Genomic DNA, 23,595 nt, shown 5'->3' on the forward strand with positions numbered 1-23,595 from the left:
CATTCATAGACATGGTGTATGGGCAGTCCTCCAGGCTTTCTAGGGGCCTCTAAATCTAATGCAATGGATCTTTTGATACGTCCCCAAGGTCTGCATTAAAACTATTCAGCCCCACTTAGATTTTGGGGTTCACTAGTGCAGGGCTTTCTAAATTGCAATCTCTTTAAATCCTAGGAGATTAGAGTGGCACCTGAAGACACGTTCTAGGGGCTGAGGTCTAGGCCAGCAGCCCCCTGCTATTTTTATCTGGCAATTAGTGAGTATATATTCTAAAGGATGTATGTTTTGTTGACACTCAAGAAATATTTGTAGACAGAATTATAAAGCTGAATGGAATTGAATTCAATTAGTTTTTGGGACCCCAGAAAAATTCTGGGTGAGAGGCTACAAAAATTTTATCCTTTTTCTTTTTTTAAACCAGAGTTTTACCATGGTTAAAATTGTATAGTTGTGAAAACAGTCTCCCATGTGTTTTCATATGACAGAGAACACCATATATACCACAAAGAAATGCAAAGTATACACGATAACATACATACATATTTTGAGTCTATTTTCCTCTGGTTCTTTCACCCAGATAAGTTGTGGTTAGTGAAGTCTAACCAATGATCGTGTATCTGCTAGATGCTATCACTCTTATGAGCACTGCAATATATACACACTATCATCTTTTTTCTCAAAACACATCTGCACAGCAGACAGGATTATTCTACTGTATAGGGGAGTTAACAAAGAGGGTTTAACTCATGTATTGTTATACGGCTAGTGGAGAATGGTATAAGACAGTGGTCCCCAACCCCCGGGCCGCAGAGGTCCGTGAGCCATTTGGTACCGGTCAACAGAGAAAGAATAAATAATTTACATTATTTCCGTTTTATTTATATTTAAGTCCGAACGATGTTTTATTTTTAAAAAATGACCAGATTCCTTCTGTTACATCCCTCTAAGACTCACTCTTGATGGCTTGTCTCGATCACGTGATACATTTATCTGTCCCACCCTAAAGGCGGTTCGTAAAAATATCTTCTGACATTAAACCTGTCTGTGGCCCAAAAAAGGTTGGGGACCACTGGTATAAGAAACTTTCCAGGCCCTGGCCAGTTGGCTCAGTGGTAGAGCGTTGGCCTGGCGTGCAGAAGTCCCGGGTTCAATTCCTGGCCAGGGCACACAGGAGAAGCGCCCATCTGCTTCTCCACCCCTCCCCCTCTCCTTCCTCTCTGTCTCTCTCTTCCCCTCCCGCAGCCGAGGCTCCACTGGAGCAAAGATGGCCTGGGCGCTGGGGATGGCTCCTCGGCCTCTGCCCCAGGCGCTAGAGTGGCTCTGGTCGCAACAGAGCTATGCCCCAGAGGGGCAGAGCATCGCCCCCTGGTGGGCAGAGCATCGCCCCTGGTGGGCGTGCGGGGTGGATCCCGGTCGGGCGCATGCGGGAGTCTGTCTGACTGTCTCTCCCCGTTTCCGGCTTCAGAAAAATACAGGAAAAAAAAAAAAAAAGAAACTTTCTAGGGAAGGGAATGAAAAAGCAGATGGTATGTTGGGTGCTGCAGAGCAGAATTTGTATTTGTTCTAAGAAACAAAGTTAGAAAAAGGGTTTGGAACAAGATCGGTAGGCTTTCAATGCCAGACTAAAGAGTTCAGACCTTACAGGGTGACCTGACCAAAACAGAGTTTTAGGAAGATTACCCTGGAGGTGGCAGAAGGATGGCCTAGGGGGACGGTGATGAAGCTAGGAAGGACAATTAGGAGATCACTGTAAGAGTGCTAGGTGTGAGCTGAGAAGGATCTGAACCAGGGCAGGGTTGTGGGTGTGAAAAAGAAGGAGCGAATGAATGAGATTATAAACTAGCTCTGGAAATTTGCTGTTTCCTGTTCTATATCCCTAAAATTCCCAAAAATAGGATATCTAGGATGGACCTTCATTGTTCTAGAGCCACCCCTTCCAGTACGGTAGCTACTAGTCACTTGTGGCTATTTATTTAAATTTATTGTGTTTACATAGATTCTAGGGTCACCCTGAATGCATCCCCCCTCCCCCATATTCCTCTCAACATCTCCCTTGCCCCCTTCCCTACAGTGCCCTCCCTCTTCCCCTCAGGTTTATCCCATCCTTTCCCTCTGTCCTCTTTTCCTCTGGTCCCTTTGATCCTTCCTCTGTCTCAATTCCATTCCTCAGTTCACATTGTTCATTGGATTCCTCAAATGAGTGAGGTCATATGATATTTTTCTTTCTCTGCCTGGCTTATTTCACTTAACATTATAGTTTCCAGGTTCCTCCATATTGTTGCAAAAGGTAATATTTCCTTCTTTTTCATGGCCCCATAGTATTCCATTGTATATATGTACCACCTTTTTAATCCACTCGTCCACTGATGGACACTTGAGCTGTTTCCAGATCTTCACTATTGTGAACAATGCTGCCATAAACATGGGGGTGCATTTCTTTTTTTCAGTTGGTGATATGGTGTCCTTGGGATATATTCCTATAAGTGGGATGGCTGGGTCAAAGGGCAGTTCCATTTCTAATTTTTTGAGGAATCTCCATACTGTTTTCCACAGTGGCTGCAGCAGTCTGCATTCCCACCAGCAGTGTAGAAGGGTTCCCCTTTCTCCACATCCTCGCCAGCACCTATCGTGTGTTGTTTTGTTAATGAGAGGCATTCTGACTGGTATGAAGTGGTATTTCATTGTGATTTTAATTTGCATTTCTCTAATGATTAGTGATGTTGAGCATTTTTTCATATGCCTATTGGCCATCTGTATGTCCTCTTTGGAGAAGTGTCTATTCATTTCTTGTGCCCATTTTTTGATTGGATTGTCTTCCTGGTGTTGAGTTTTACAAGTTCTTTATAAATTTTGGTTATTAACCCCTTATCAGATGTATTGTTGAATATGTTCTCCCATTGTGTGGTTTGTCTTTTTATTCTGTTCATATTGTCTTTAGCTGTGCAAAAGCTTTTTAGTTTGGTATAGTCCCATTTGTTTATCCTGTCTTTTATTTCATTTGCCTGTGGAGATAAATCAGCAAATATATTGCTGTAATAGATGTCGGTGAGCTTACTGCCTATGTTTTCTTCTAGGATGCTTATGGTTTCACAATTTACATTTAAGTCCTTTATCCATTTTGCTTTTATTTTTGTGCATGGTGTATCACTTGTGGCTATTTATATTAAAATCAATTAAAATTAAATATTTGATTTCTCAGCATCACTAACCCCATTTCAAATGCTCAATAGCCACATGTGTGGCCAGTGGTTGCTGTATTAAACAGTGAAGATACACAGTATTTCCATCATCACAGAGTTCTATGACAGTGCTGGTCCAGCGGTATCTAGTCCCACAGTAAAGTAATATGCAAATGTGCTTTGATATTTCTTCTTTCTTTTCCATTCTCATGCTTATAGAGCCTCTTGGCAGGCAGACATTGTGATCCATTTTCTTCACAGAGATCACAGCAGAAAAGGGAACAATGTCATTAAGAAAAGTGTGAAACTGGGTATCTTCCCCCAGCTCTCTCCTTACTTCCATAATTCTTGGATGGCTGAGAGCTCAGCTTGCTTTGATTTGGGATGGCTTAAGGATGGCCTGGGACATATACTCTTAGCGTGGTAGAGCAGAGGGATAGATGGCAATACCTTTGAAGAGGCTTCTGGCTAACCCCAGGGTGAAAAGAATTTGCCAGCTGTGTCTGAGCAAAAAAAAAAGAGGAACTTCATGATTTTAATACTTTGTCCATAATTTAATGAGTACTGAGTTGTGAGAATGTATTAACTAACTTAAGTTACAGTATCTTAGAAAGGAAATAAACTGATCAAGCTCTCTGACACTAAAGAAATTTCTTTCATACTATCCCTGCCAAACATCCATTCTGTCTATGCTTATCTATGGATAAGTAGCTCATGGCCTTCAGTCTTAGTTCTTTTTGAAAATTCTTACTGTTAATAAAATATATCTCTCTTTCCCATCCTCCTACTAATGGTCGTTTCTTACCTTGCAGCCACATGATACAGCTACAAACTCTCTTCTGCATGAAAGCCCCTCAAATACTCCTAACACTGCTCTCATGTTCCATCTTAGTCTTCTTAGTTTCAGATTTAAAAACTTTATTTTTTCCACCCCAGCCCAGATCTATAGATTTGCCATTTTAAGATGTTGTATAAATGTAATTAATTATATAGGATATGTTCTTTGTTTTTGCCAGGCTTCTTTCACTTACATAACGATTTTGATAATTATCCATGTTGTAGGATGTATCAACAGTTCATTCCTTTCTAATACTGAATAGTAGCCATTATATAGATGTACCACTTTATTTATCTAGCTTCATACAATTGTAAGATATTTAAAGTGTATATCATGATGATTTGATATATATGTGTGTGTGTATATATATATATAGAATTATTCCTCCCATTTAGTTAATTAAAATATAAATTAAAACATCCTAATATATTTATCTTTTCATTTTTTTGGTGATAAGACTTAAGTTCTATTGTCTCAGCAACTTTCAATTATACAACATGGTGTTATCAACTACAGTCATCAGGGTATAAATTAGATTCTCAGAGCTTACTCATCTCATAGATGAAATTTTGTTCTAACCTCTTCCTATTTCCCACAACTCCCAAGCCCTGGAAACCAATATTCTAATTTCTGTTTCATGAATTTGACTTTAAATTTAGATTCCACATATGGAGTGATACCATGCATTATTTGTCTTTCTCTGTCTGACTTATTTCACTTAGCATAATGCTCTTAAGGTCCATCCATGTTGTTGCAAATGGCAGAATTTCCTTTTTTCTCATGGCTGAAAAATATTCTATTGTATGTGTAAACACATCTTTTTTTTTATCCACTCATCCATTGACAGATACTTAATTTGTTCTTATATTTTGGCTATTGTGAACAATGCCGCAGTGAATGTGAAAGTGCAGCTATCTCTTCAGCATCCTGCTTTCATTTCCTTTGGTATTGTTGGGTCATATGATAGTTCTATTTTAAATTTTTTGAGGAACCTTTTTACTGTTTTCCATAGTAGCTACACCAATTTACATTCCCACTAACTGTGGGAGACTGCAAGCTGATAAAGTCCTCGCAATTTAAGGCTTAAATTTAAGGCTAAGCTCTTCCCCACACCTTCATGTTGGCTGTGAAGCTGAGTGTTTCTACTCCTCCCATCCCCCCACCTCACTTGCTTAAGTTGTTAGAGGCAATTTACATGCCCTTCTTCTCACCCCTTGTTTGTTCTGCTGTTGGTTGATTTCAGTTATGCATGGCGGGGAATACCTGTTTATGCCTTACAATGGTCGGCAAACTCATTAGTCAACAGAGCCAAATATCAACAGTACAATGATTGAAATTTCTTTTGAGAGCCAAATTTTTTAAACTGAAGCTATATAGGTAGGTACATTCCTTATTGAAATAGCGCCCGCATGTGGTATTTTGTGGAAGAGCCACACTCAAAGGGCCAAAGAGCCCCTGTGGCTCATGAGCTGCAGTTTGCTGACCAGGGCCTTAGGTGGATTCCTGTTTATGCCTCAGATGTGTGACTTTGTATTGGAGACTTCCTTATTTTGCATATGGTCTGCACTATATAATAAAGCGACTGTGGTCTAGCCATCAGCTTGCAGAAGCCTTCTGATCCCATACTTGTTTTCTCTGAGTTTATACCTTCATTCTGCACCGTTCTCACTCAGGACCTGGACAATTACTAGTTGTGCTGGTCCACGGCAACTAACAGTGCAAAAGGGGGGGAGGTTTCCTTTTTTTTCACAACCTAGCCAACACTTATCATTTATCTTTTGATGACAGCCATTCTAACAACTTGAGGTTGTTCTAACTCATTGTGGTTTTGATAGGCATTTTCCTGATGATAGTGATGTTGAGTACCTTTCATGTATCTGTTGCCTATTGGTCTGTCTCCTTTGAAAATATTTATTCAGTTCATATGCCCATTTTTAATTGGATTGTTTGCTTTTTTGATATTAAGTTATATGAGTTCTTTATATATTTTGGATTTTAACCCTTTACATAATTTGTAAATATTTTCTCCCACTCGGTAGATTATCTTTTAATTTTGTAGATGGTTTCCTTTTGTGGTAAAGTACCAAAGAATAGAAAAATTACTATTGATGTTTTAAAGTCATGTTTCTTGTCCTCTCCTTTTTGTAGGGAGTGAAAGTAAAGGGATGTGGGAGTTTTCTGGCTTGCAGAGACATACTGTGTAGGAAACCCTTTTTTACCGGGAAGCTTAAAGGGCATTTTATAATTTAGGCTAGGCATATAATTTAGGCTAGAGAGATTTTGTAAACATGATTTTTATACTTGTGTGTGATTTGCACCAACTCAGGATAGACAATAGTATTGTATTGTAAAGAGACTTTGTGCTGGGGAGACTTAGATTCCCCTTTTCCCCACCTCTGTGAGAAACAGGGTAAACACCTAGCTAGGTGTGGGGAGGGAGAGATAAGGCAAGCCACTTTCTCTCTTTCTTTCTTTCTTTCTTTCTTTCTTTCTTTCTTTCTTTCTTTCTTTCTTTCTTTCTTTCTTCCTTCCTTCCTTCCTTCCTTCCTTCCTTCCTTCCTTCCTTCCTTCCTTCCTTTAATGGGCCATTTACAAAAGCTTATTCTCTGGCACCATGTAGGCTCCCCGCCCCATCCTGAAAGCCTATAGTTAATGCATATACCTCTAGACAAAGGAATAGCAAATAAACACTGAAAATTTGGAAATGTCTTTTAATATGAAGAGCCACATTTTTCGCTATTGTATTACCTTAAAAGTTTCGATATATATGAATATTTTTTATAAATTCTATAGACAAATATTATAAGCTTGCTAATGAATTGTGTCATCACTCCCCCTCCCCCTTTTCCCACCAACCTGTGTGTAATCAAAGGTATATAACCTGCCTCAGGGCTGTGGGCAGTGTGCATGATTTGGGTCAGCTATGCCCCGTGTTAGCCATATGCGGCCGGCATATTAAATTTCCTCCTTTTAATAAAACTCCTTAAAAATTCACTTAGACTTGATGTCTCTACATAAACCCAGTGTAACGGTACTTTACAACACTTTGCTGTGTAGAAGTTTTTCAGTTTGAAGTAGTTACATGTTGATCTTTGCTTTTGATGTCAAATCAAAAAACAAACAAAAAACTCAATAAACCTTTGCCAAGATCAACGTTAAGTAGCTTGTCCCCTATGTTTTCTTCTAGGAGTTTTATGGTTTCAGGTCTTACGTTCAAGTCTTTAATACATTTTGGAGTGATTTTTGTGTATGATGTAAGATAGGAGTCCAGTTTCATTCTTTTGCATGTGGCTGCCTAGTTTTACCAACACCATTTATTGAAGAGACTGACTTTTCCCCATTGTATATTCTTAGCTGCTTTGATATAAAGCAATTGACAATATATGAATGGTATTCTTTCTGGGCTCTGTATTCTGTTTCTAGGTGTCTAGTCTGCTACTGAATGCTGCTGCTATTCAATTTTTCACTTCAGTTATTGTACTTCAACTCTGTGATTTCTATTTGGTACTTTCTTACATTTTCCATCTCTTAGTTGAAATTTTAATTTTGTTCATTCAATGTTCTCTTGACTTTACTGGGCATCTTTGTGACCATTATTTTGAACTTTTTACTTGGTAAATTACTTATCTCCATTTCAGTAAGCTCTGTTTCTGGAGTTTTATTTTGTTCTTTTGTTTGAAACATATTCTCTTGTTTTTTCATTTTCTTTGAGATTCTGTGTTGAATTCTGCACATTATATAAAACACCTCTCCCAGTCTTGAGAGAGTAGTTTTGCATAGAAGATTAACCTTATGGATCAGCCTGGCCAAAATTTTTGGCTGTCTCTCAAGTCTTTGTGATTGTCAAAGCTACCTTCTTTGTTCTTTGTGACTTCCCATAGTTGAGGGTGTGCTACATCTTATCAGTGTCCCAAAGGGAAGGCTGCAGTCCACCCATGCTGATGGGAAGCTAAATTTTCAGGCAGTAGCTGTTTTTTTGTTTGTTTGTTTTTTACAGAGACAGAGAGAGAGTTAGAGAGAGGGATAGATAAGGACAGACAGAGACAGGAATGGAGAGAGATGAGAAGCATCAATCATTAGTTTTTTGTTTTGACAACTTAGTTGTTTATTGATTGCTTTCTCATATGTGCCTTGACCATGGGGCTACAGCAGACCGAGTAACCCCTTACTCGAGCCAGTGACCTTGGGTCCAAGCTGGTGAGCTTTGCTCAAACTAGATGAGCCTGTGCTCAAGCTGGCGACCTCCAAGTCTTGGACCTGGGTCCTCCGCATCCCAGTCCAACGCTCTATCCACTGCGCCACTGCCTGGTCTGGCCAGTAGCTGTTTTGATGTGGGTAATATGGGTATTTTCTTGTTCTCCCAATATGTAGGAGAAAAAGGTACAAATTTGCTCAGCTAGTTTTTGTGTTTCCTTTAGAGGGAATTGCTTTGTATGTAGATTCAGTGTGTCCATGGGAAAAGGTGAGTTCAGAAGGCTCCTATGTCTCCATTTTGGGCCACATCTCAGGGTACTCTATCTGGATGTCTATCACAGTTTATCCATTCATAGTGATGGACACTGAGTTGTTTCCACTTTTTTGGCTATTATGAATACGTTATTATGAACATTCACATATAAATTTTTTATAGACATGTTTTAATTTTTGTTAGATAGATTCTTAGCAGTGGTATTGTTGGGTTCCCTATACTAATTTCAAACACTTTATGGAATACTCCTCACATTACAGTTTTAGAAAAGATGCTCTTAAGCTACTATCTGGATCTGTTTTACTATAGGCTTGCATGGCCTTCATGGATGGTGTCGTAACTCCAGGAGCTAATGAAAAATCACTGATAATTTTAATTCTTTGTGTTTTAAGGCATGATTCTCTTGCTGCCTCTCCCATTACGCTCCTGTATCTGGTTTGGGATACTTTGGTGCTCCCACAATGTTTAATTTTATTTGCCTTGAGGAGAGAAGCATTAACATGTTGGTAATCACATAGGCCTCAAATAAATCTTAACTCTTCAATTATAAATACTCTTACTATTTGATGAAAAGTGTTTTCACATTGACTACATTTTTGTAAAGACCACTTTGTAAATCGAATAGATGCTGAAAAAAATGTACTCTCGTACTTGCTTATGAGCTACCTACCTTGATTTTTGCCTTCATTTCTTTAATAAGTTGTTTCTTTTCTAATTTCTTCTTTTGTTTTATTTTCCACTTTTCCATTTGGAGAGGCAGGAGGCGCTCAGAAACATCTTGATCATCAACTTGTATTAAAACAGCAGCATCTAGGAAAAATCCATGTTCCCCCAGAAACTGGGCCTCGTCAAAATATCGTGGGAAACCATCTAATATAAAACCTGTGGAGCTAAGTATAAATGTCATAAATTACTTTATTTGCTTAAAATATTATATTATATAACTTGATTTAAAAATGATAAAAGTATTGATAAACTTCAACTTTATATAAGATGTGCAATGAGTAGTTGAAAAAGTTTTTAGTTCTTTTAATATTCCTCCTTGTATAAACATAAAGTGTCTTCTCTCAAATGTATTGAGTTAGATTAAAATTATAATATTTTATACTTATATTTACAGTATAGATAAGTTCTCTTTAAATGTAAATAGTCTTAATATTTGATAAAAATGGAGAGAAAATCAATTCTCTGCCTGGGAGAAATGCACAGCCTAGTGAACCTATCACCTTTTATGGTGAGTTTGGCCGGCTCACCTTTAATAGGAATCCACCCTTCAGTAGTTTTTTTTTAGTGATACTTCTTTTCATGAGGCAATTTATACCTCTTTCCTGGGTCTCTTTGTAACTCATGACAATTATTTATGTATAAATCCTGGTTCATATGTATTGAGATGATTATAATCAAATAGGCTTGTTTGAGTATGATGAAACTTGAAGAATCATGAAAATAACTGGCATGTTAAAACATTTTTATTGTGGAGTAATTTACTATAAAATAATCAGGCTTTCTGACCTGTGGTGGCGCAGTGGATAAAGCGTCGACCTGGAACACTGAGGTCGCCGGTTTGAAACCCTGGGCTTGCCTAGTCAAGGCACATATGGGAGTTGATGTTTCCTGCTCCTCCCCTTCTCTCTCTCACTTTCTCTTCCTCTATTCCTCTCTCTCTCTCTCTCTGAAAAATTAATAAAGTGCTTAAAAAAATTTTAAATAATCAGGCTTTGAGAAACTGGCCTTCTTTAATTGAGAAAGTCAATATTGGCCCCCTTTTGAATGAGCATTTATTCTGCTTATCAAAAATTCAGTATGTTTAAAATTTATACTTAAATATATTTAATATATTTATTATTAATATGAACAGGACTTTCATAACCATTTGACAGTTTCAGCCCTTAATTGGCATTTAAAAATATTTTCTATCTTATTGAGTGGGCAAATTTCCATAAATTGGCCATAAAATATAGCCTTTTCCTTAGAAATGCATTCAGCATTGTCTCTTCTGTGAGGTAATTTCATTCCTACTGTCCCAGCTGTCACTTCTTTGTCAATGACTTCTAAATCTTTACCCTATACCCAACCTCTGTTCCAAGTTTCAACTCAGAATTTTCTAAAGCTGCTTAGTTTCTCCATCTGATTGCTCTTCAGGAATTATATATGCATCTTACTGTCAAAATAATAATTATTGTGCACACTGTTTTTCCTTCTAAGTCATAAGTGTTCAGGTGGCAAATTCAGAGACATTTGCACTGCTCTCTCATTCCCTCTTGGTTCCCACACATAATAGCTAAATCCTGCATGCCCTCATCTGCACCCACATTTCCATTTTTAACATTACACCTTAGTTTAGGCACTTGTTAGCTCTTTCTAGGACTAATGCAACACCCTTTTTAAAATGTGTTCATTCTTTCCTGATTATAAAAACAACAAATATAGAAAAATTGGAAAATATAGGCAAGCATAAAAAAAGGGCAAAATTATCCATAGTCTTGTGTTCCAGAGGTTACTGTCATTTTTTTTGTTTCTTTTCAGTTTGTTCTTCGTGTGTCTCTATCATATTATAAATAACTTTGTATATATTTTATTTTTAATTTACCATTATATAACATTTCTTATGCTATTACAAATTCTTCATTATAACACATTTTAATAGTTGCATAATATTCTGTTATTTTATTTAAGCTTTTATAATTTCACAATGAACTTATAATTCTTCAATCTGTGGTTGGCAAACAGTCATGAGTGGAGCAATGATTATGGGCCAGGAACATAAGGTCACCAGAGTGGAAAGTCTTGGGTGCTTAGCAACGAGAAAAATGGGGAAGGCAAGGACCTTCCCTCCAGAGTAACCTTTCCTCTCATAGCATATCAATGGTCATGCAGTTTAGACCCCGTGACCTTTCATATCACTGGTCATGAGGTTTGGACCCTCGTCTGACCTTTTCTCCCCTGGCATGTTGGTGGTCATGCTGATTAGCTCTCTAAGAGGGGAAATAAGGTGGGCAGAGAATAGCACTGAAGCATTAAGCCTCCAGGACAGTGAAGTTATGACCCATATCAAATATATGTAGGCCTCAGCTATGTTTTGTTTCCAGACCCAGAAAAGCAGCATAAACCAGAAAAATGATGCCAAGGCTGACCTCAGGACCAGCTGCACTGATTAATGATCACCTGCCTTGGTGCCAACCAATAGGTGGAGACCAGGACCCTGAAAGGATACACACGGAGAGCTGATGACTATTCCACTGAGCTCCTCCCCTGGAACCTCTCCTAAAACCTCCACCCTTAAAAGCCGTTAGGTCCTAAGCTCTAAGGCCCTTTCTTTTGCCTCTGTAACTTGTTTCCTGAATCCATTTCTTCCCACCACTCACTTCTTCTCTTTCTTGACTTTCTAAATAGACTTTCTCTTATACTTTGAGTCTTGGCTCTGAATTCTTCCATAGCCAGTACTCAAGTATTGAGGTTGCTGAACCAAGGTCTGGTCTAACTCCATGGGTCTAACACCTGGCATTTGTTGGTTTTAGCCACCAACAAACCCACATACTTGTTTTCTTTCTTTTTTTAATGTATGATATGAGGTCAGGAGCTAAATTAATGAAGAATAACTCATGAGTGTTATTGCAGGCAACTTATCTAAGTTTACTACAAATACTGATCTAATTTAGGGAATAGGAAATTAAAATTAAATTTGATGACTAATAATCTCACTCACTTATTTGAGCCAAGGACTAAGTGAAAGAGTGTTTTGAGGGGCACTGTGACTGCCAGTTATTTGAATTCTCTATGATGTAATTTCCTTATCTCCAAAGGAGATAATAAGAGTTTCTAATACATAGGGTAGAAGTAAGGATTATGTAAATTAATAAGAATAAAATATTATAGATCAGGACATAGAACTAGCACACAGTAAATTCCATTTAAATGTGTGCTATTAGGACTGTAAATATCATTTCACTTTGTTCTGGTGGATACCAACACAAATGATTCTGGTTTAAGAAAACAAAGTGGGCCCTGGCCGGTTGGCTCAGCGGTAGAGCGTCGGCCTGGTGTGCGGGGGACCCGGGTTCGATTCCCGGCCAGGGCACACAGGAGAAGCGCCCATTTGCTTCTCCACCCCCTCCCCCCTCCTTCCTCTCTGTCTCTCTCTTCCCCTCCCGCAGCCAAGGCTCCCTTGGAGCAAAGATGGCCCGGGCGCTGGGGTGGCTCCTTGGCCTCTGCCCCAGGCGCTAGAGTGGCTCTGGTCGCCGCAGAGCGACGCCCCGGAGGGGCAGAGCATTGCCCCCTGGTGGGCAGAGCGTCGCCCCTGGTGGGCGTGCCGGGTGGATCCCGGTCCCGCGCATGCGGGAGTCTGTCTGACTGTCTCTCCCCGTTTCCAGCTTCAGAAGAAAAAAAAAAAAAAAAAAAAAAAAAAAAACCAAAGAAAACAAAGTGAAGTTTTAAACTCTGGTGACCTGGAAATTTTTTAGATTTGTCCTTTGTGGTTTGATCTTGGATTTTGGTAAAAGGATAACACTATTTTTTTTTTTTTACAGAGAGAGAGTCAGAGAGAGGGATAGACAGGGACAGACAAACAGGAATGGAGAGATGAGAAGCATCAATCAGTTTTTCGTTGCACATTGCAACACCTTAATTGTTCATTGATTGCTTTCTCATACGTGCCTTGACCATGGACCTTCAGTAGACCAAGTAACCCCTTGCTCGAGCCAGCGAGCTTGGGCTCAAGCTGGTGAGCTTTTTGCTCAAACCAGATGAGCCCTCACTCAAGCTGGCGACCTCAGGGTCTCGAACCTGGGTTTTCTGCATCCCAGTCTGATGCTCTATCCACTGCGCCACTGCCTGGTCAGGCGAGATAACACTATTGACAGCTAATAAAGTGTTCTTAATTGTAACTACTAAAAGGCAACAAGGAAAACTGGCACATCATTAGTGTATATTAGGGTACATGGGTTTAGATCATCGGTTTTACACATTAGCATCGCCCAGGGAGTTATCAAAAATACCAATGCCTGTGTCCCAGGCAGATTAAAGTCAACAAATGTATATACTCCTCTATAAATTGAGATACCGTATTGGTTCCTTAAACCACCAATCAGAAAGAATTTCTTCAAGAATTTCAGGAGGCAATGGTTCATTTTCCAGTAGACTAAATCTGATGGCTTCTTCTTCTTCAGTAAATTGTACTTCAGAAGGCTAAATAAAAAAATCAGAAAATAAAACAAAACAAATGTAAAACTCTATATTAATAAACAATACTCTATTATATGGTTGATTAAGATGAGACCTGTTATTTTTAGGACATTTTTTATACTGTTGCTTATAAGTCTTTTAAATTTTCTGCTCTTTTCTTTAAAGTAATATTTAATATGGTTTTTAATTATTTTACTATAGTTAAGAAGAGTTACTAGCAATTAGTCTAACAGATTTTCATACATGGCCTCAGGATATCTGTCTCATTACTTTTTGCTAAAACTTTGTTCAGTTTATGTTTTAACTGATTTTTGTCATCTATTTTATAATTATTAAACCTAGATACTGATTAAAGGATGGGCTAGCCAGGCAGCCATTTGAAATACAATCTATATCGAGTTCTATTTACAGAAAGAAAGGGTTTAGCTATATTGGAAATGGTTAAAAAGTAAGAATCAGGAACTGTCCCTTTATAACCCCAGTTAGAAACCACCTAAGAAAGTCATACAAACTTCCTTAGGGAGCATCATGAAAATGAGTATTTTGAGATCCCCATTGGCAATGAGGGAGAACTTCATGATACATGATTAAATAAAAAACAGAGAACACAATTATGGAAAACCTTATAGTTAGGTCAAACATATAAAATAACATAGTCCCAAATAAATGCTATATAACAGTCTTGTTAGAAAAGCCTTACTGATTTTTATTGGAGTCATGTGAAACTCAGTAATTTTATATTCTCTATTAGCAGTAAGATTTGTATCTAACATATGGGGAGGATGACTCTTAAATGATTTTTATGGGCTAATTTTTTTTTCTTTTTCTTAGAAACTTTATATAGAGTTTTATACTGCTTATATTCTACTTTCCAAAAGTAATACCAGTAAACACAACTATCCGTAAAGAGAATGTTAATATTATTACCGGCTTCTTTGTATTTTCTTCCTTAAGCACGACATTGGCCTGAATTGCAAGCTCTTCAAGTTCTTGTTTTATTAACTGTTCTTCCTCAGCATCTTCTTCAAATTCAGGTCCAACTTTCTTTTCCGTTTTGAGCATTATTTTTTCTTGTAGAAATTCTTCAAACTGAATGTGAAAGAGGCCCAATTTTTCTGCTAACTGTCTGCTGCAGACAGTTTTGCCAGCACCATGGGGGCCCAGAAGGCATATTCTTAACGGAGGAGCCTGCCATAGGAGGGTGGGTCAGGGAGACGTTGGGTAAGAGAGAGTAAAGGAAAAGAAGTTTTGAGTAATTATTTTTAAAGGGAGGGTTACTTATCTGCCCTCCTTAAGACTGAATTATCACTTCACAAACTCAAGGATGTTTTGATATTAGGATATCAATTAAGGTGACTCATTGCATCAACAATAGTTCTCAGGGAGCAATAACAAACATAAGGTCATCTTGATATCTTGTGTCAAAAGGCATTTAATAAAATAGAATTGGGGCTTTATTTTTAGTTTTAATTTAAAATGAATGAAAAGATACATTTTTAGCATGATAAAACATCTAACAAACTATATTAAAAATGGTATGTCAAAATGATCAAGCACTATGAGATCTATGTAGAAATACATAAACTTTCTATAATCTAATGTTAAGAGAAAAAAGATTATAAAATATTATATACACTAAAAATAATATATGTCTATATGGAAGAAGATGAGAAAGTAAGCTATAAAAATAAAGACTTGTCTAAAGCTGTTGTACATGTGCTTTGTTTTAAAAAATGAATAAAATCTTACTACAGTTATTGTAAAAAATATATAACATAAAACTTACAATTTTAACCATTTTTAAAGGTACAATCAGTGGCATTACGTACATTCACAATGTGTGAAATCATCACTACGATCCGTCTCCAGAATTTTTTCATTGAACCAAACTGGAATTCTGTATCCATTAAACAACAATTTCTATTCTTCCCTCTCTTTAGCCTCTGGCAACTACTTCTTTATTTTCTGTCCCTATGGACTTACCTATTCCAGGTACCTTGTATAAGTCAATTCATACAGCATTTGTTCTTTTGTGTTTGGCTTTAATAAATATTTTTAAAAGAAGGTAAAAACTGTTCCAAAGGTAATATGTAAAGATAAAAATGGTCTTACAAACTTAGAAAAAGATTGATTGTTCTATAGCTACTTAAACCAGTTTTAAAACAGTTTAATTGATCAAGGACAATTCACCTCTGGGAACACTCTTTTGTAATATTTTGAATCTGTGTCATCCCTTGCTCTGGGGAGTCAAGAAATCAGGCATAAATTTGCCCCTATAATCAATCATACCTCTGAGTGCAAACCAGGTTAACAGCAGTCTCGCCTGAGTAATCACACTTCTACAGAGGATGGCAACTCACTAAAGGCCACAAGCCTCTGAATCCCACACTTCTCCCAAATCCTGTCCTATGCTCAGCAGACTGCTTTGCTCTGAGAGACTAACTGGTTAAGGTGTAAAATAAATTCAACAAATTTATAAGCAATAAATTCAGCTGTACCTTTTTATTTAATCTAAAAAGACACATATTATTTATTTGACACGAAGCATTACTATAGAAGTCAAGACTGATAATTATTTTAGGTTCTATTCCAAAAAGTTCTTCTCGGAACTTAGATATTCTCACTATATTATATATCAGATTGTGGGCTTCACTACTAAATAAAATGGTGGATGAAATAAGTACCTAAAAAATACCCAGGAGCAATCGTTAGGATAGGTATATAGTTTTCACCTTTAATGGTTCTTTGTGAGCTACATACTCCTGAGGATGCTCCAAAAATTTCTCTTTTGCCTCAGGACTTGAAAAGTAGTAGAACTTTTCTCGATATTTAGCTGCTTCTTCTGTGCTGCCTGGTTGTAGGACGAAGTTTTCTTTGAGAACCACTGGACAAAAGTGCTTTGTGTCTCCCAAATGCCGTTTCTTCTCTTTCATTCGCTCTTCATTCTAGAAATATTATTTAACATTTGGAAAATATTTTTAAAAGTACTTTGATGCAATACTAAAGTGGAAATTAAAAAAATAATCTCATGCATTATATTTAATCCATAAAAATACACCTTTAAAACAATTTTTAGGCCTGTGGTGATGCAGTGGATAAAGCATTGACCTGAAATACTGAGGTGGCTGGTTCAAAACCCTGGGCTTGCCTGGTCAAGGCACATGCGACAAGCAATCAATGAACAGCCAAAGTGAAACAACTATGAGTTGATACTTCTTGCTCCAACCCCATCTCTCTGTAAAATCAATAAATAAAATCATTAAAAAAAAAACAATTTCTAAAGGCCAGTTCTTATACTGGCCTTTTAATTATTCATTAAAAATCAGTTTCTCAAAGTCAAGAACTGTATGATATCACACATAGGAGGGATATAAAACTGAGTGAAGTGGTTACCAGGGGGAGAGGGACATGGTGGAGGGCGGGGGATGGTGTAAAGAGGGAAAAATATACGGTGACAAAAACTGATTTGACTTTGGGTGATGGGTATACAACATAATCAACAGTTCAAATGCTATAGAGATGTTCACCTGAAACCTATATACTCTTATCGATCAATATCACCTGTTTAAATTTAATTTTCTATATAAAATAAAAAAATCAATTTCTCTTATCCCTCTAAATTCACATCTCAAGCTTCTTTATTTTCATAAAGAGAATAAAGTAGCACCGAGAATCAAGGTGTCCCCAGGCCTCTACAGATATAGGTGTAAAGAAAACCCCCACAATGTTCTCTGGAGCAGAATCAGTTTCTAAAATAAAACTTAAAAGTAAAAGCTGAGTCAGGGTCACAACTTCTTACCCTTTGAAAATAAGATGGAAGATGCTTCAGGATTTGCTTTGTTTACTACTAAGGGAATGTGAAATCAAATAATTTGGAAATATTTTATTTTACTGAAAATGTGTGACATATTTTCATTTATGAAAAATAAAGAAACTATGTGTACAGTCTTTTAAGGATTCTTGCAATTTATTTAAATCAATGGAAGTACATTTAAAAATAATTTTCTGCATTTTAAAATGCATGCTTTTTGTAAAATTATTCTAAACACATCACAATACGTAAATAAGTTTTTTTCTCACCTTTTTCCTTCCACTACTATTAAACTCTTAATAGTTTTTTTTTTTAAGTGAGAGATATAGATGGCAGTGGGGGGGACAGATAGGGTTAGACAGAAAGGAAGGGAGAGAGATGAGAAGCGTCAGTTCTTCGTTGCAGCACCTTAGTTGTTTATTAATTTCTTTTTCATATGTGCCTTAACCTAGGGGCTCCAGTTGAGCTAGTGACCCCTTTCTCAAGCCAGTGACCCTGGGCTTCAAGCCAGTGATCTTTGGGCTCAAGCTACAGACCATGGGGTCATGTCTATGGTTCCCACGCTCATGCCAGCGACCCAGCGCTCAAGCTGGTGAACCTGTGTGCAGCCGGCAATCTCAGGGTTTTGAACCTGTGTCCTCTGCCTCTCAGGCCAATGCTCTAACCACTACGCCACCACCTGGTCAGGAGATACTCTTAATGGTTTTATGGGTATCTTTTCAGACTCATTTTTCTAAGTATAACCTATCAATATACCTACCAAAGTATAACATCAAAATAGACTTGCTTAGGCAAAAATATATTATTTTAAAAAATACCAGTGAGGCCCTGGCCGGTTGGCTCAGTGGTAGAGCATCGGCCTGGCGTGCAGAAGTCCCAGGTTTGATTCCCAGCCACGGCACACAGGAGAAGCGCCCATCTGCTTCTCCACCCCTCCCCCTCTCCTTCCTCTCTGTCTCTCTCTTCCCCTCCCGCAGCCGAGGCTCCATTGGAGCAAAGATGGCCCGGGCACTGGGGATGGCTCCTTGGCCTCTGCCCCAGGCGCTAGAGTGGCTCTGGTCGCAACAGAGTGATACCCGGGAGGGGCAGAGCATCGCCACCTGGTGGGCAGAGCGTTGCCCCCTGGTGGGCGTGCCGGGTGGATCCCGGTTGGGCGCATGCGGGAGTCTGTCTGTCTCTCCCCGTTTCCAGCTTCAGAAAAATACGAAAAAAAACCAAACCAAAAAAAAAAACAACAACCAGTGAACTAATACTTATGTCTACTACAGGCCTTATTTCCCTCTTATACAAGATATAATGAACAACTTTCAGTAAAGGTGCAAAAATGAGACTAATCTCTATTTTCTTCTAAAATTAAAAAAATATATAGTATTTAAAATGTTTTAAAAATTACAGTTGAGATACAATATTATTTCATTTCAGGTATATGTCCCAATGATTAGACATTTATGTACCTTACAAAGTGATCACCCCAATAAGTCTAGTACCCATCAGACACGATGCATAGTTATTACAATATTATTGACTACATTTCCTGTGCTGTACTTTATATCTCTGTGACTGTTATCTTGTACCACACTCTTGTTCAATTTTTGTATTTGGGTTATGCAAGCTTCATAATGAGCTGAAAAATATTGATCTTTTTCTATGATGTGGATGGTTTAAACAACACAGGAATTAGCTAATCAATAAAGGTATATTAAAAGTGACCTAAAACTCTCCTGTTATTTTTGTTTTTTTGTTCTTCCTTCATAGCAAATTTAATGATTCGTATTTTGTAAATTCATCTTGATTTTAAAGTTAATTTATTAGTACAACATTCCTGTAATTTAAAATTGCCTTCTTTTTTATTTGATTATCTACCAGTACATTTCTGTTTCAAGTATTATTTCTTGCTTCTTCTTTTTACCTGATTTAACTTGATGGAAGTTTGTCTATTTTATTTCTCTTGCTAATGAACCAACTTTTCGTTTTTTGAAATTAGGTCTACTGCTTTTATTTATTCTTATTTCTTATTTAATTAACTTTTGCCTTTAATCTCCTGCTTTTTACTTTCTTTTGGTTTATTTTATTTAAAGTGCTTTTCCCCAAGTACTTATGCTGAATGCTTAATTAATTTTCTAGTCATTCTTGTTTTTAAAAAATGCACTTAAAGTAGGGTTGCCACATTTAGCACATAAAAATGCAGGCTCTCCAGTTATACTTGAATTTCTGATAATTAAATAAGTTTTTAGTATGTACCACACAAAAGTATGTACTTTACATAAAAAAATTATTCATTTATCTGAAATTCAAATTTTACTGGGTACTGTGTTTTTTAAAATCTAGCAAGTCTGATTTCTACTTTAGCCATTCAATAAAGCTTTTATATGTGGTCTTTTAATTATCATTAATTTTTAGATAAGCTATAGTTTCATTTTTTATTTCTTCTTTAACTCATGAGCATTTAGAAAGAAAATATGTGTATATATTTTTAAATTTTTGAGTGTTTATGTTAGGGGGGATGGGGAAGTACTATATTTCTGGGATTAAGTTTTTGTTTTATTGCATTGTGATCAGAGACTATTATCTCTAAGGTTTCTACTTTTTATAATATATTGTGATTTTCTTTGTAAACTACTGCATGAATTATTAAAGAGAATGTTCATTCTTTATGGATGCAGACTTGAACACTGACAAATAAGTAGATTAAAAAGTGTATTTATATACAATAAAATATTATTCAGTTATAAAAAAGAAGGAAATCCTAGCTTTGCACAGTGGCAGTATCATAGCCAATGAGGTTTATCTGAGGCACAATTATTATTAATTGAATACTTTTCCTAATACCCTGCCCTGAAGACTTGACATATAGTTGGCATTGGCAAATTTGACCATTTCTATGGAAACAAAATATTTTAAAAAACTAAAAAAGTGAGGAAATCCTGCCACTTGCAACAACATGGATGGTCCTTAAGGGCATTATGCTGAGTGAAATAAACCAGATAAAGAGAAATATTGTATGAGCTCACTTATATGTGGATTTTTAAAAAAAGCCAAACTTATAGAAACAGAGAACAAAATGGTAATTGCTAAGGGCCGGAGGCATGAGGAAAATGGGGAGATGTTGGTTAAAGGGTAAAACTTATAGTTATAAGACTCCTAAGATCTGGGGATCTAATGTAGAGCACGGTGACTATAGTTAATTATATCATATTGTATACTTGGAAGTTGCTAAGAAGATTAAATTCTTATCACATACAAAAAATTGTAATTATGGCAATGGATGTATTAAATAACCTTATTATAGTGATTATTTTGTAATATATAAGAATAATAAGAATATCAAATCATTGTGTCACATAGCTTTAACTTACACAATGTTATATGCCAATTATTTCTCAATAAAGTTGGATTTTTTTTTTTTTTAGAAAGACATCAAGCTGTTCCTGTATGTTCCCTGACCAGGGATCAAACTGGCAACCTCTGAGCTTTGGGGAAAGGTTTTTTTAAAAATACTTTAATAAACATGAACACAGTTTCTAACCAGTCAAGGCCACATCTTTAAGATGACCCTACTCTTTCTCTCAAGAAAACTCAAGGCTGCCAAAAAATTTTAGTTTGTTTCAGCTAAGACCTAAAGGTAGGCTTTCTGTCTTCTAGTCTTTGTGAGAAGACAGAATCCTGACTTCTATAACTGCTGACTAGCAGACACAGCTAACTTAATTGCTTTTTATACTGACTGACTAACCCTGTGTAATGTTTTACTTCCCTAACTCTATGGGGCTCCTGCCTGCTCCCCTCCCTACTTACTCTCTAATGCTCCCTTTCACTTCTGTATGTCCATTCAACTCAATCAAATTGATTTCAGGTCACACTGGACTCCTTTTCCTATTGCAATGGCTATAATTGATTAAAATCAATCCTTACCACTTCAACTAGTGCTGAAATTTGTTTATCTTTGGCAACATAAAGTATCTTTTTGTTGTTGTTGTTTTAATGCATTACTCCTTGAATTCTACTCTTATTGATGTTTGGAACGCACTTCCTCTTTGCTGTTGTTAGCATCCATTGGTTAAGGGAGACTAGCAGACTGCAAGATCAGTTAGATCCAACAGACCATAAAGTCTGCAACACAGAGATGGAAGAACCTCCAAGTAGAAAAATAATGAATTCACTTATAAAGATTCAAGTAGACACTAGAAAGAGTTCATAAATACCAACAAAATACATAAATGAGCTGAAGAAGTGAGTGACTACTTGTGGTAGACCATAATAATGCCCTCCCCCACAAGAGATCCCCAGAACATGTGAATATATTACCTTATATGTGTGACTAAGGATCTTGAGCTGGGAAAAATATCCAGATGGGCCAAATGTAGTCTTATGTGTCCTTGTAAGAGGGAGTCAAGAAGGTCAAAGGCAGAAAGAGATGAGATGACAGACAGCAGAAGCTGAAGTGATGTGCTTTGAAAATGGAAGGAGAATGAACCAAAAATGAACCAAAGAACCAAAGAATGCTGATAGCCTCCAGAGACTGAAAAAAAGGAGAAAAAGTATTCTCTTCTAAAGGGAGAAACATTGCCAGTACTGGTTTTAGCACTTAACTGCCTCATGTCAATGTGTTGAAACTGTTTCCTGTATTTTATCTTTTTAGTTGTTTCCTCAGACTCTTGAGATTTTGGTACATATCTTCCTATTACATATCTTCTCCATGAAAAGAGGGAGAATAGCTATGTTCCTAGAAAAAGGGAAGAAAAGTGTGATACAGACAAAAAAGCAAGAGATATAAACCACATCTTAGGAAAAAGCATTCCAAATAGCTCAAGTGGACCAGATAATCACAGTAACTCCTCACCTCATAGTCATTGGGTGGGCATGTTAAGTAGGCTGGTTCAATCACATACTAAGTCCTCTAGTTGCTATGATTAGTCAAGGCAACTGACTGAGATGGGAGAAGCAAAGTTCTTTCTTGCTGTTTTTCCAGTTGAATGTAACAATAGTGTTCTTTTTTCTCCTAGGTCAAAATTTCTGAGAACTCCTGGCAGACTTATCTGCCTTGTTTGAAAAGAGCATCTTTGCAGATGCAATAAAGGGTGTCAGGATGATATTTACATTTATTATCTAGTGTCGCGGTGACAGTGAACAACTTGGAGACCAGATAACATGCTCTGAGGGGCTGAGGGGAGGCAACAGCCCTGGTCAGCTGATTGAAGGACTGAAGCCCCATCCTTAGCCTCACTCAGATATTTATTAGCCAGTACAAATAATTTAAGGAAGCAGACAGCAGAGGTTTTCAAGGGTTGAAGTAAAGGAGAAGGAACATGCTGACTCCTAATCTCTGTTCTGAGAGCCTAAAGATTTCTGTTGCTGAATCTTATCCTGCTATTTTGCTGTTTCCAGCCTGCACTGTTTCCAATATGGGTCAGAGAGGCCCTGGACTCTTGTCCACTCAGGGCTTTCACCCTAGGGAGCCTCACTGTCTCTAATTGTCATCCTAATTCTGCATATTTTCAGAGCATATTCTTACAATCTAGGTGGCCCCTAAATCCAGTGACAAGTGTCCTTATAAGAGAATGAGAAGACACAGAAGAGGAGAAGGCCATGTGCAGACAGCGGCAGAGATTTAGTTAGCCACAAGCCATGGATTATGTGGAGCCACCAGAAGCCAGAACAGGAAAGAAAAGAGTTTCCTGAGAGCCTGAAGGGAGCATGGCCCTACTGATGCCTTGATTTCAGAATTCTGGCCTCAAGAACCATAAGAGAATTAATTTCTGTTATTTTAAACTTTCCAGTTTGTAGCACTTTCTCATGGCAGCCTTGGGAAATTAATACAACAGGAAACACTGGTTTGTGTGGTGGTAAATTAGAAAAGTGGAAGTGAGAAAAAGACATTATTATCAATGAAGACCATATTTGAAAATGCAAGTTTACAGACAGCCTGAGAATTGTCTGCAGATAACAAGAAAGAGGCATTCTCCTGCAGAACAGAACAGGACCCAGAACGGCAGAGGAAGGATGATTGAAAGGAGAGAATCTGAGCACAGGCAGGACAAAACCCACATCTGTAGCCACCCTGACTGAAAGTCTCAGCAGTTCTTTAGTGACCAAGTACTAAAAATTGTTATCAGAATTATAT

General features: G+C 37.4%; 1 protein-coding gene and 1 non-coding gene across 2 annotated transcripts in view; one reads left to right on the forward strand and one right to left on the reverse strand.

The window, feature by feature from the left end:
- AK9 (adenylate kinase 9) overlaps positions 1-23,595 on the reverse strand; it is a 178,054-nt gene that overhangs the window by 40,199 nt on the left and 114,260 nt on the right. Inside the window, exons 24-27 of the mRNA XM_066247994.1 lie at positions 16,399-16,611; positions 14,594-14,854; positions 13,545-13,669; positions 9,156-9,375 (exon numbers count right to left, since the gene is read on the reverse strand). Coding sequence (XP_066104091.1) covers positions 9,156-9,375; positions 13,545-13,669; positions 14,594-14,854; positions 16,399-16,611 — 819 coding nt within the window. The remainder of the gene's footprint in view (positions 1-9,155; positions 9,376-13,544; positions 13,670-14,593; positions 14,855-16,398; positions 16,612-23,595) is intronic.
- On the forward strand, positions 20,226-20,365 carry LOC136316568 (U4 spliceosomal RNA). Its single transcript, XR_010727781.1, has one exon. It is a non-coding gene; the product is annotated as a U4 spliceosomal RNA (small nuclear RNA).

This window comes from Saccopteryx bilineata, chromosome 12 (assembly GCF_036850765.1).
Source record: "Saccopteryx bilineata isolate mSacBil1 chromosome 12, mSacBil1_pri_phased_curated, whole genome shotgun sequence".
Taxonomy (NCBI): domain Eukaryota; kingdom Metazoa; phylum Chordata; class Mammalia; order Chiroptera; family Emballonuridae; genus Saccopteryx; species Saccopteryx bilineata.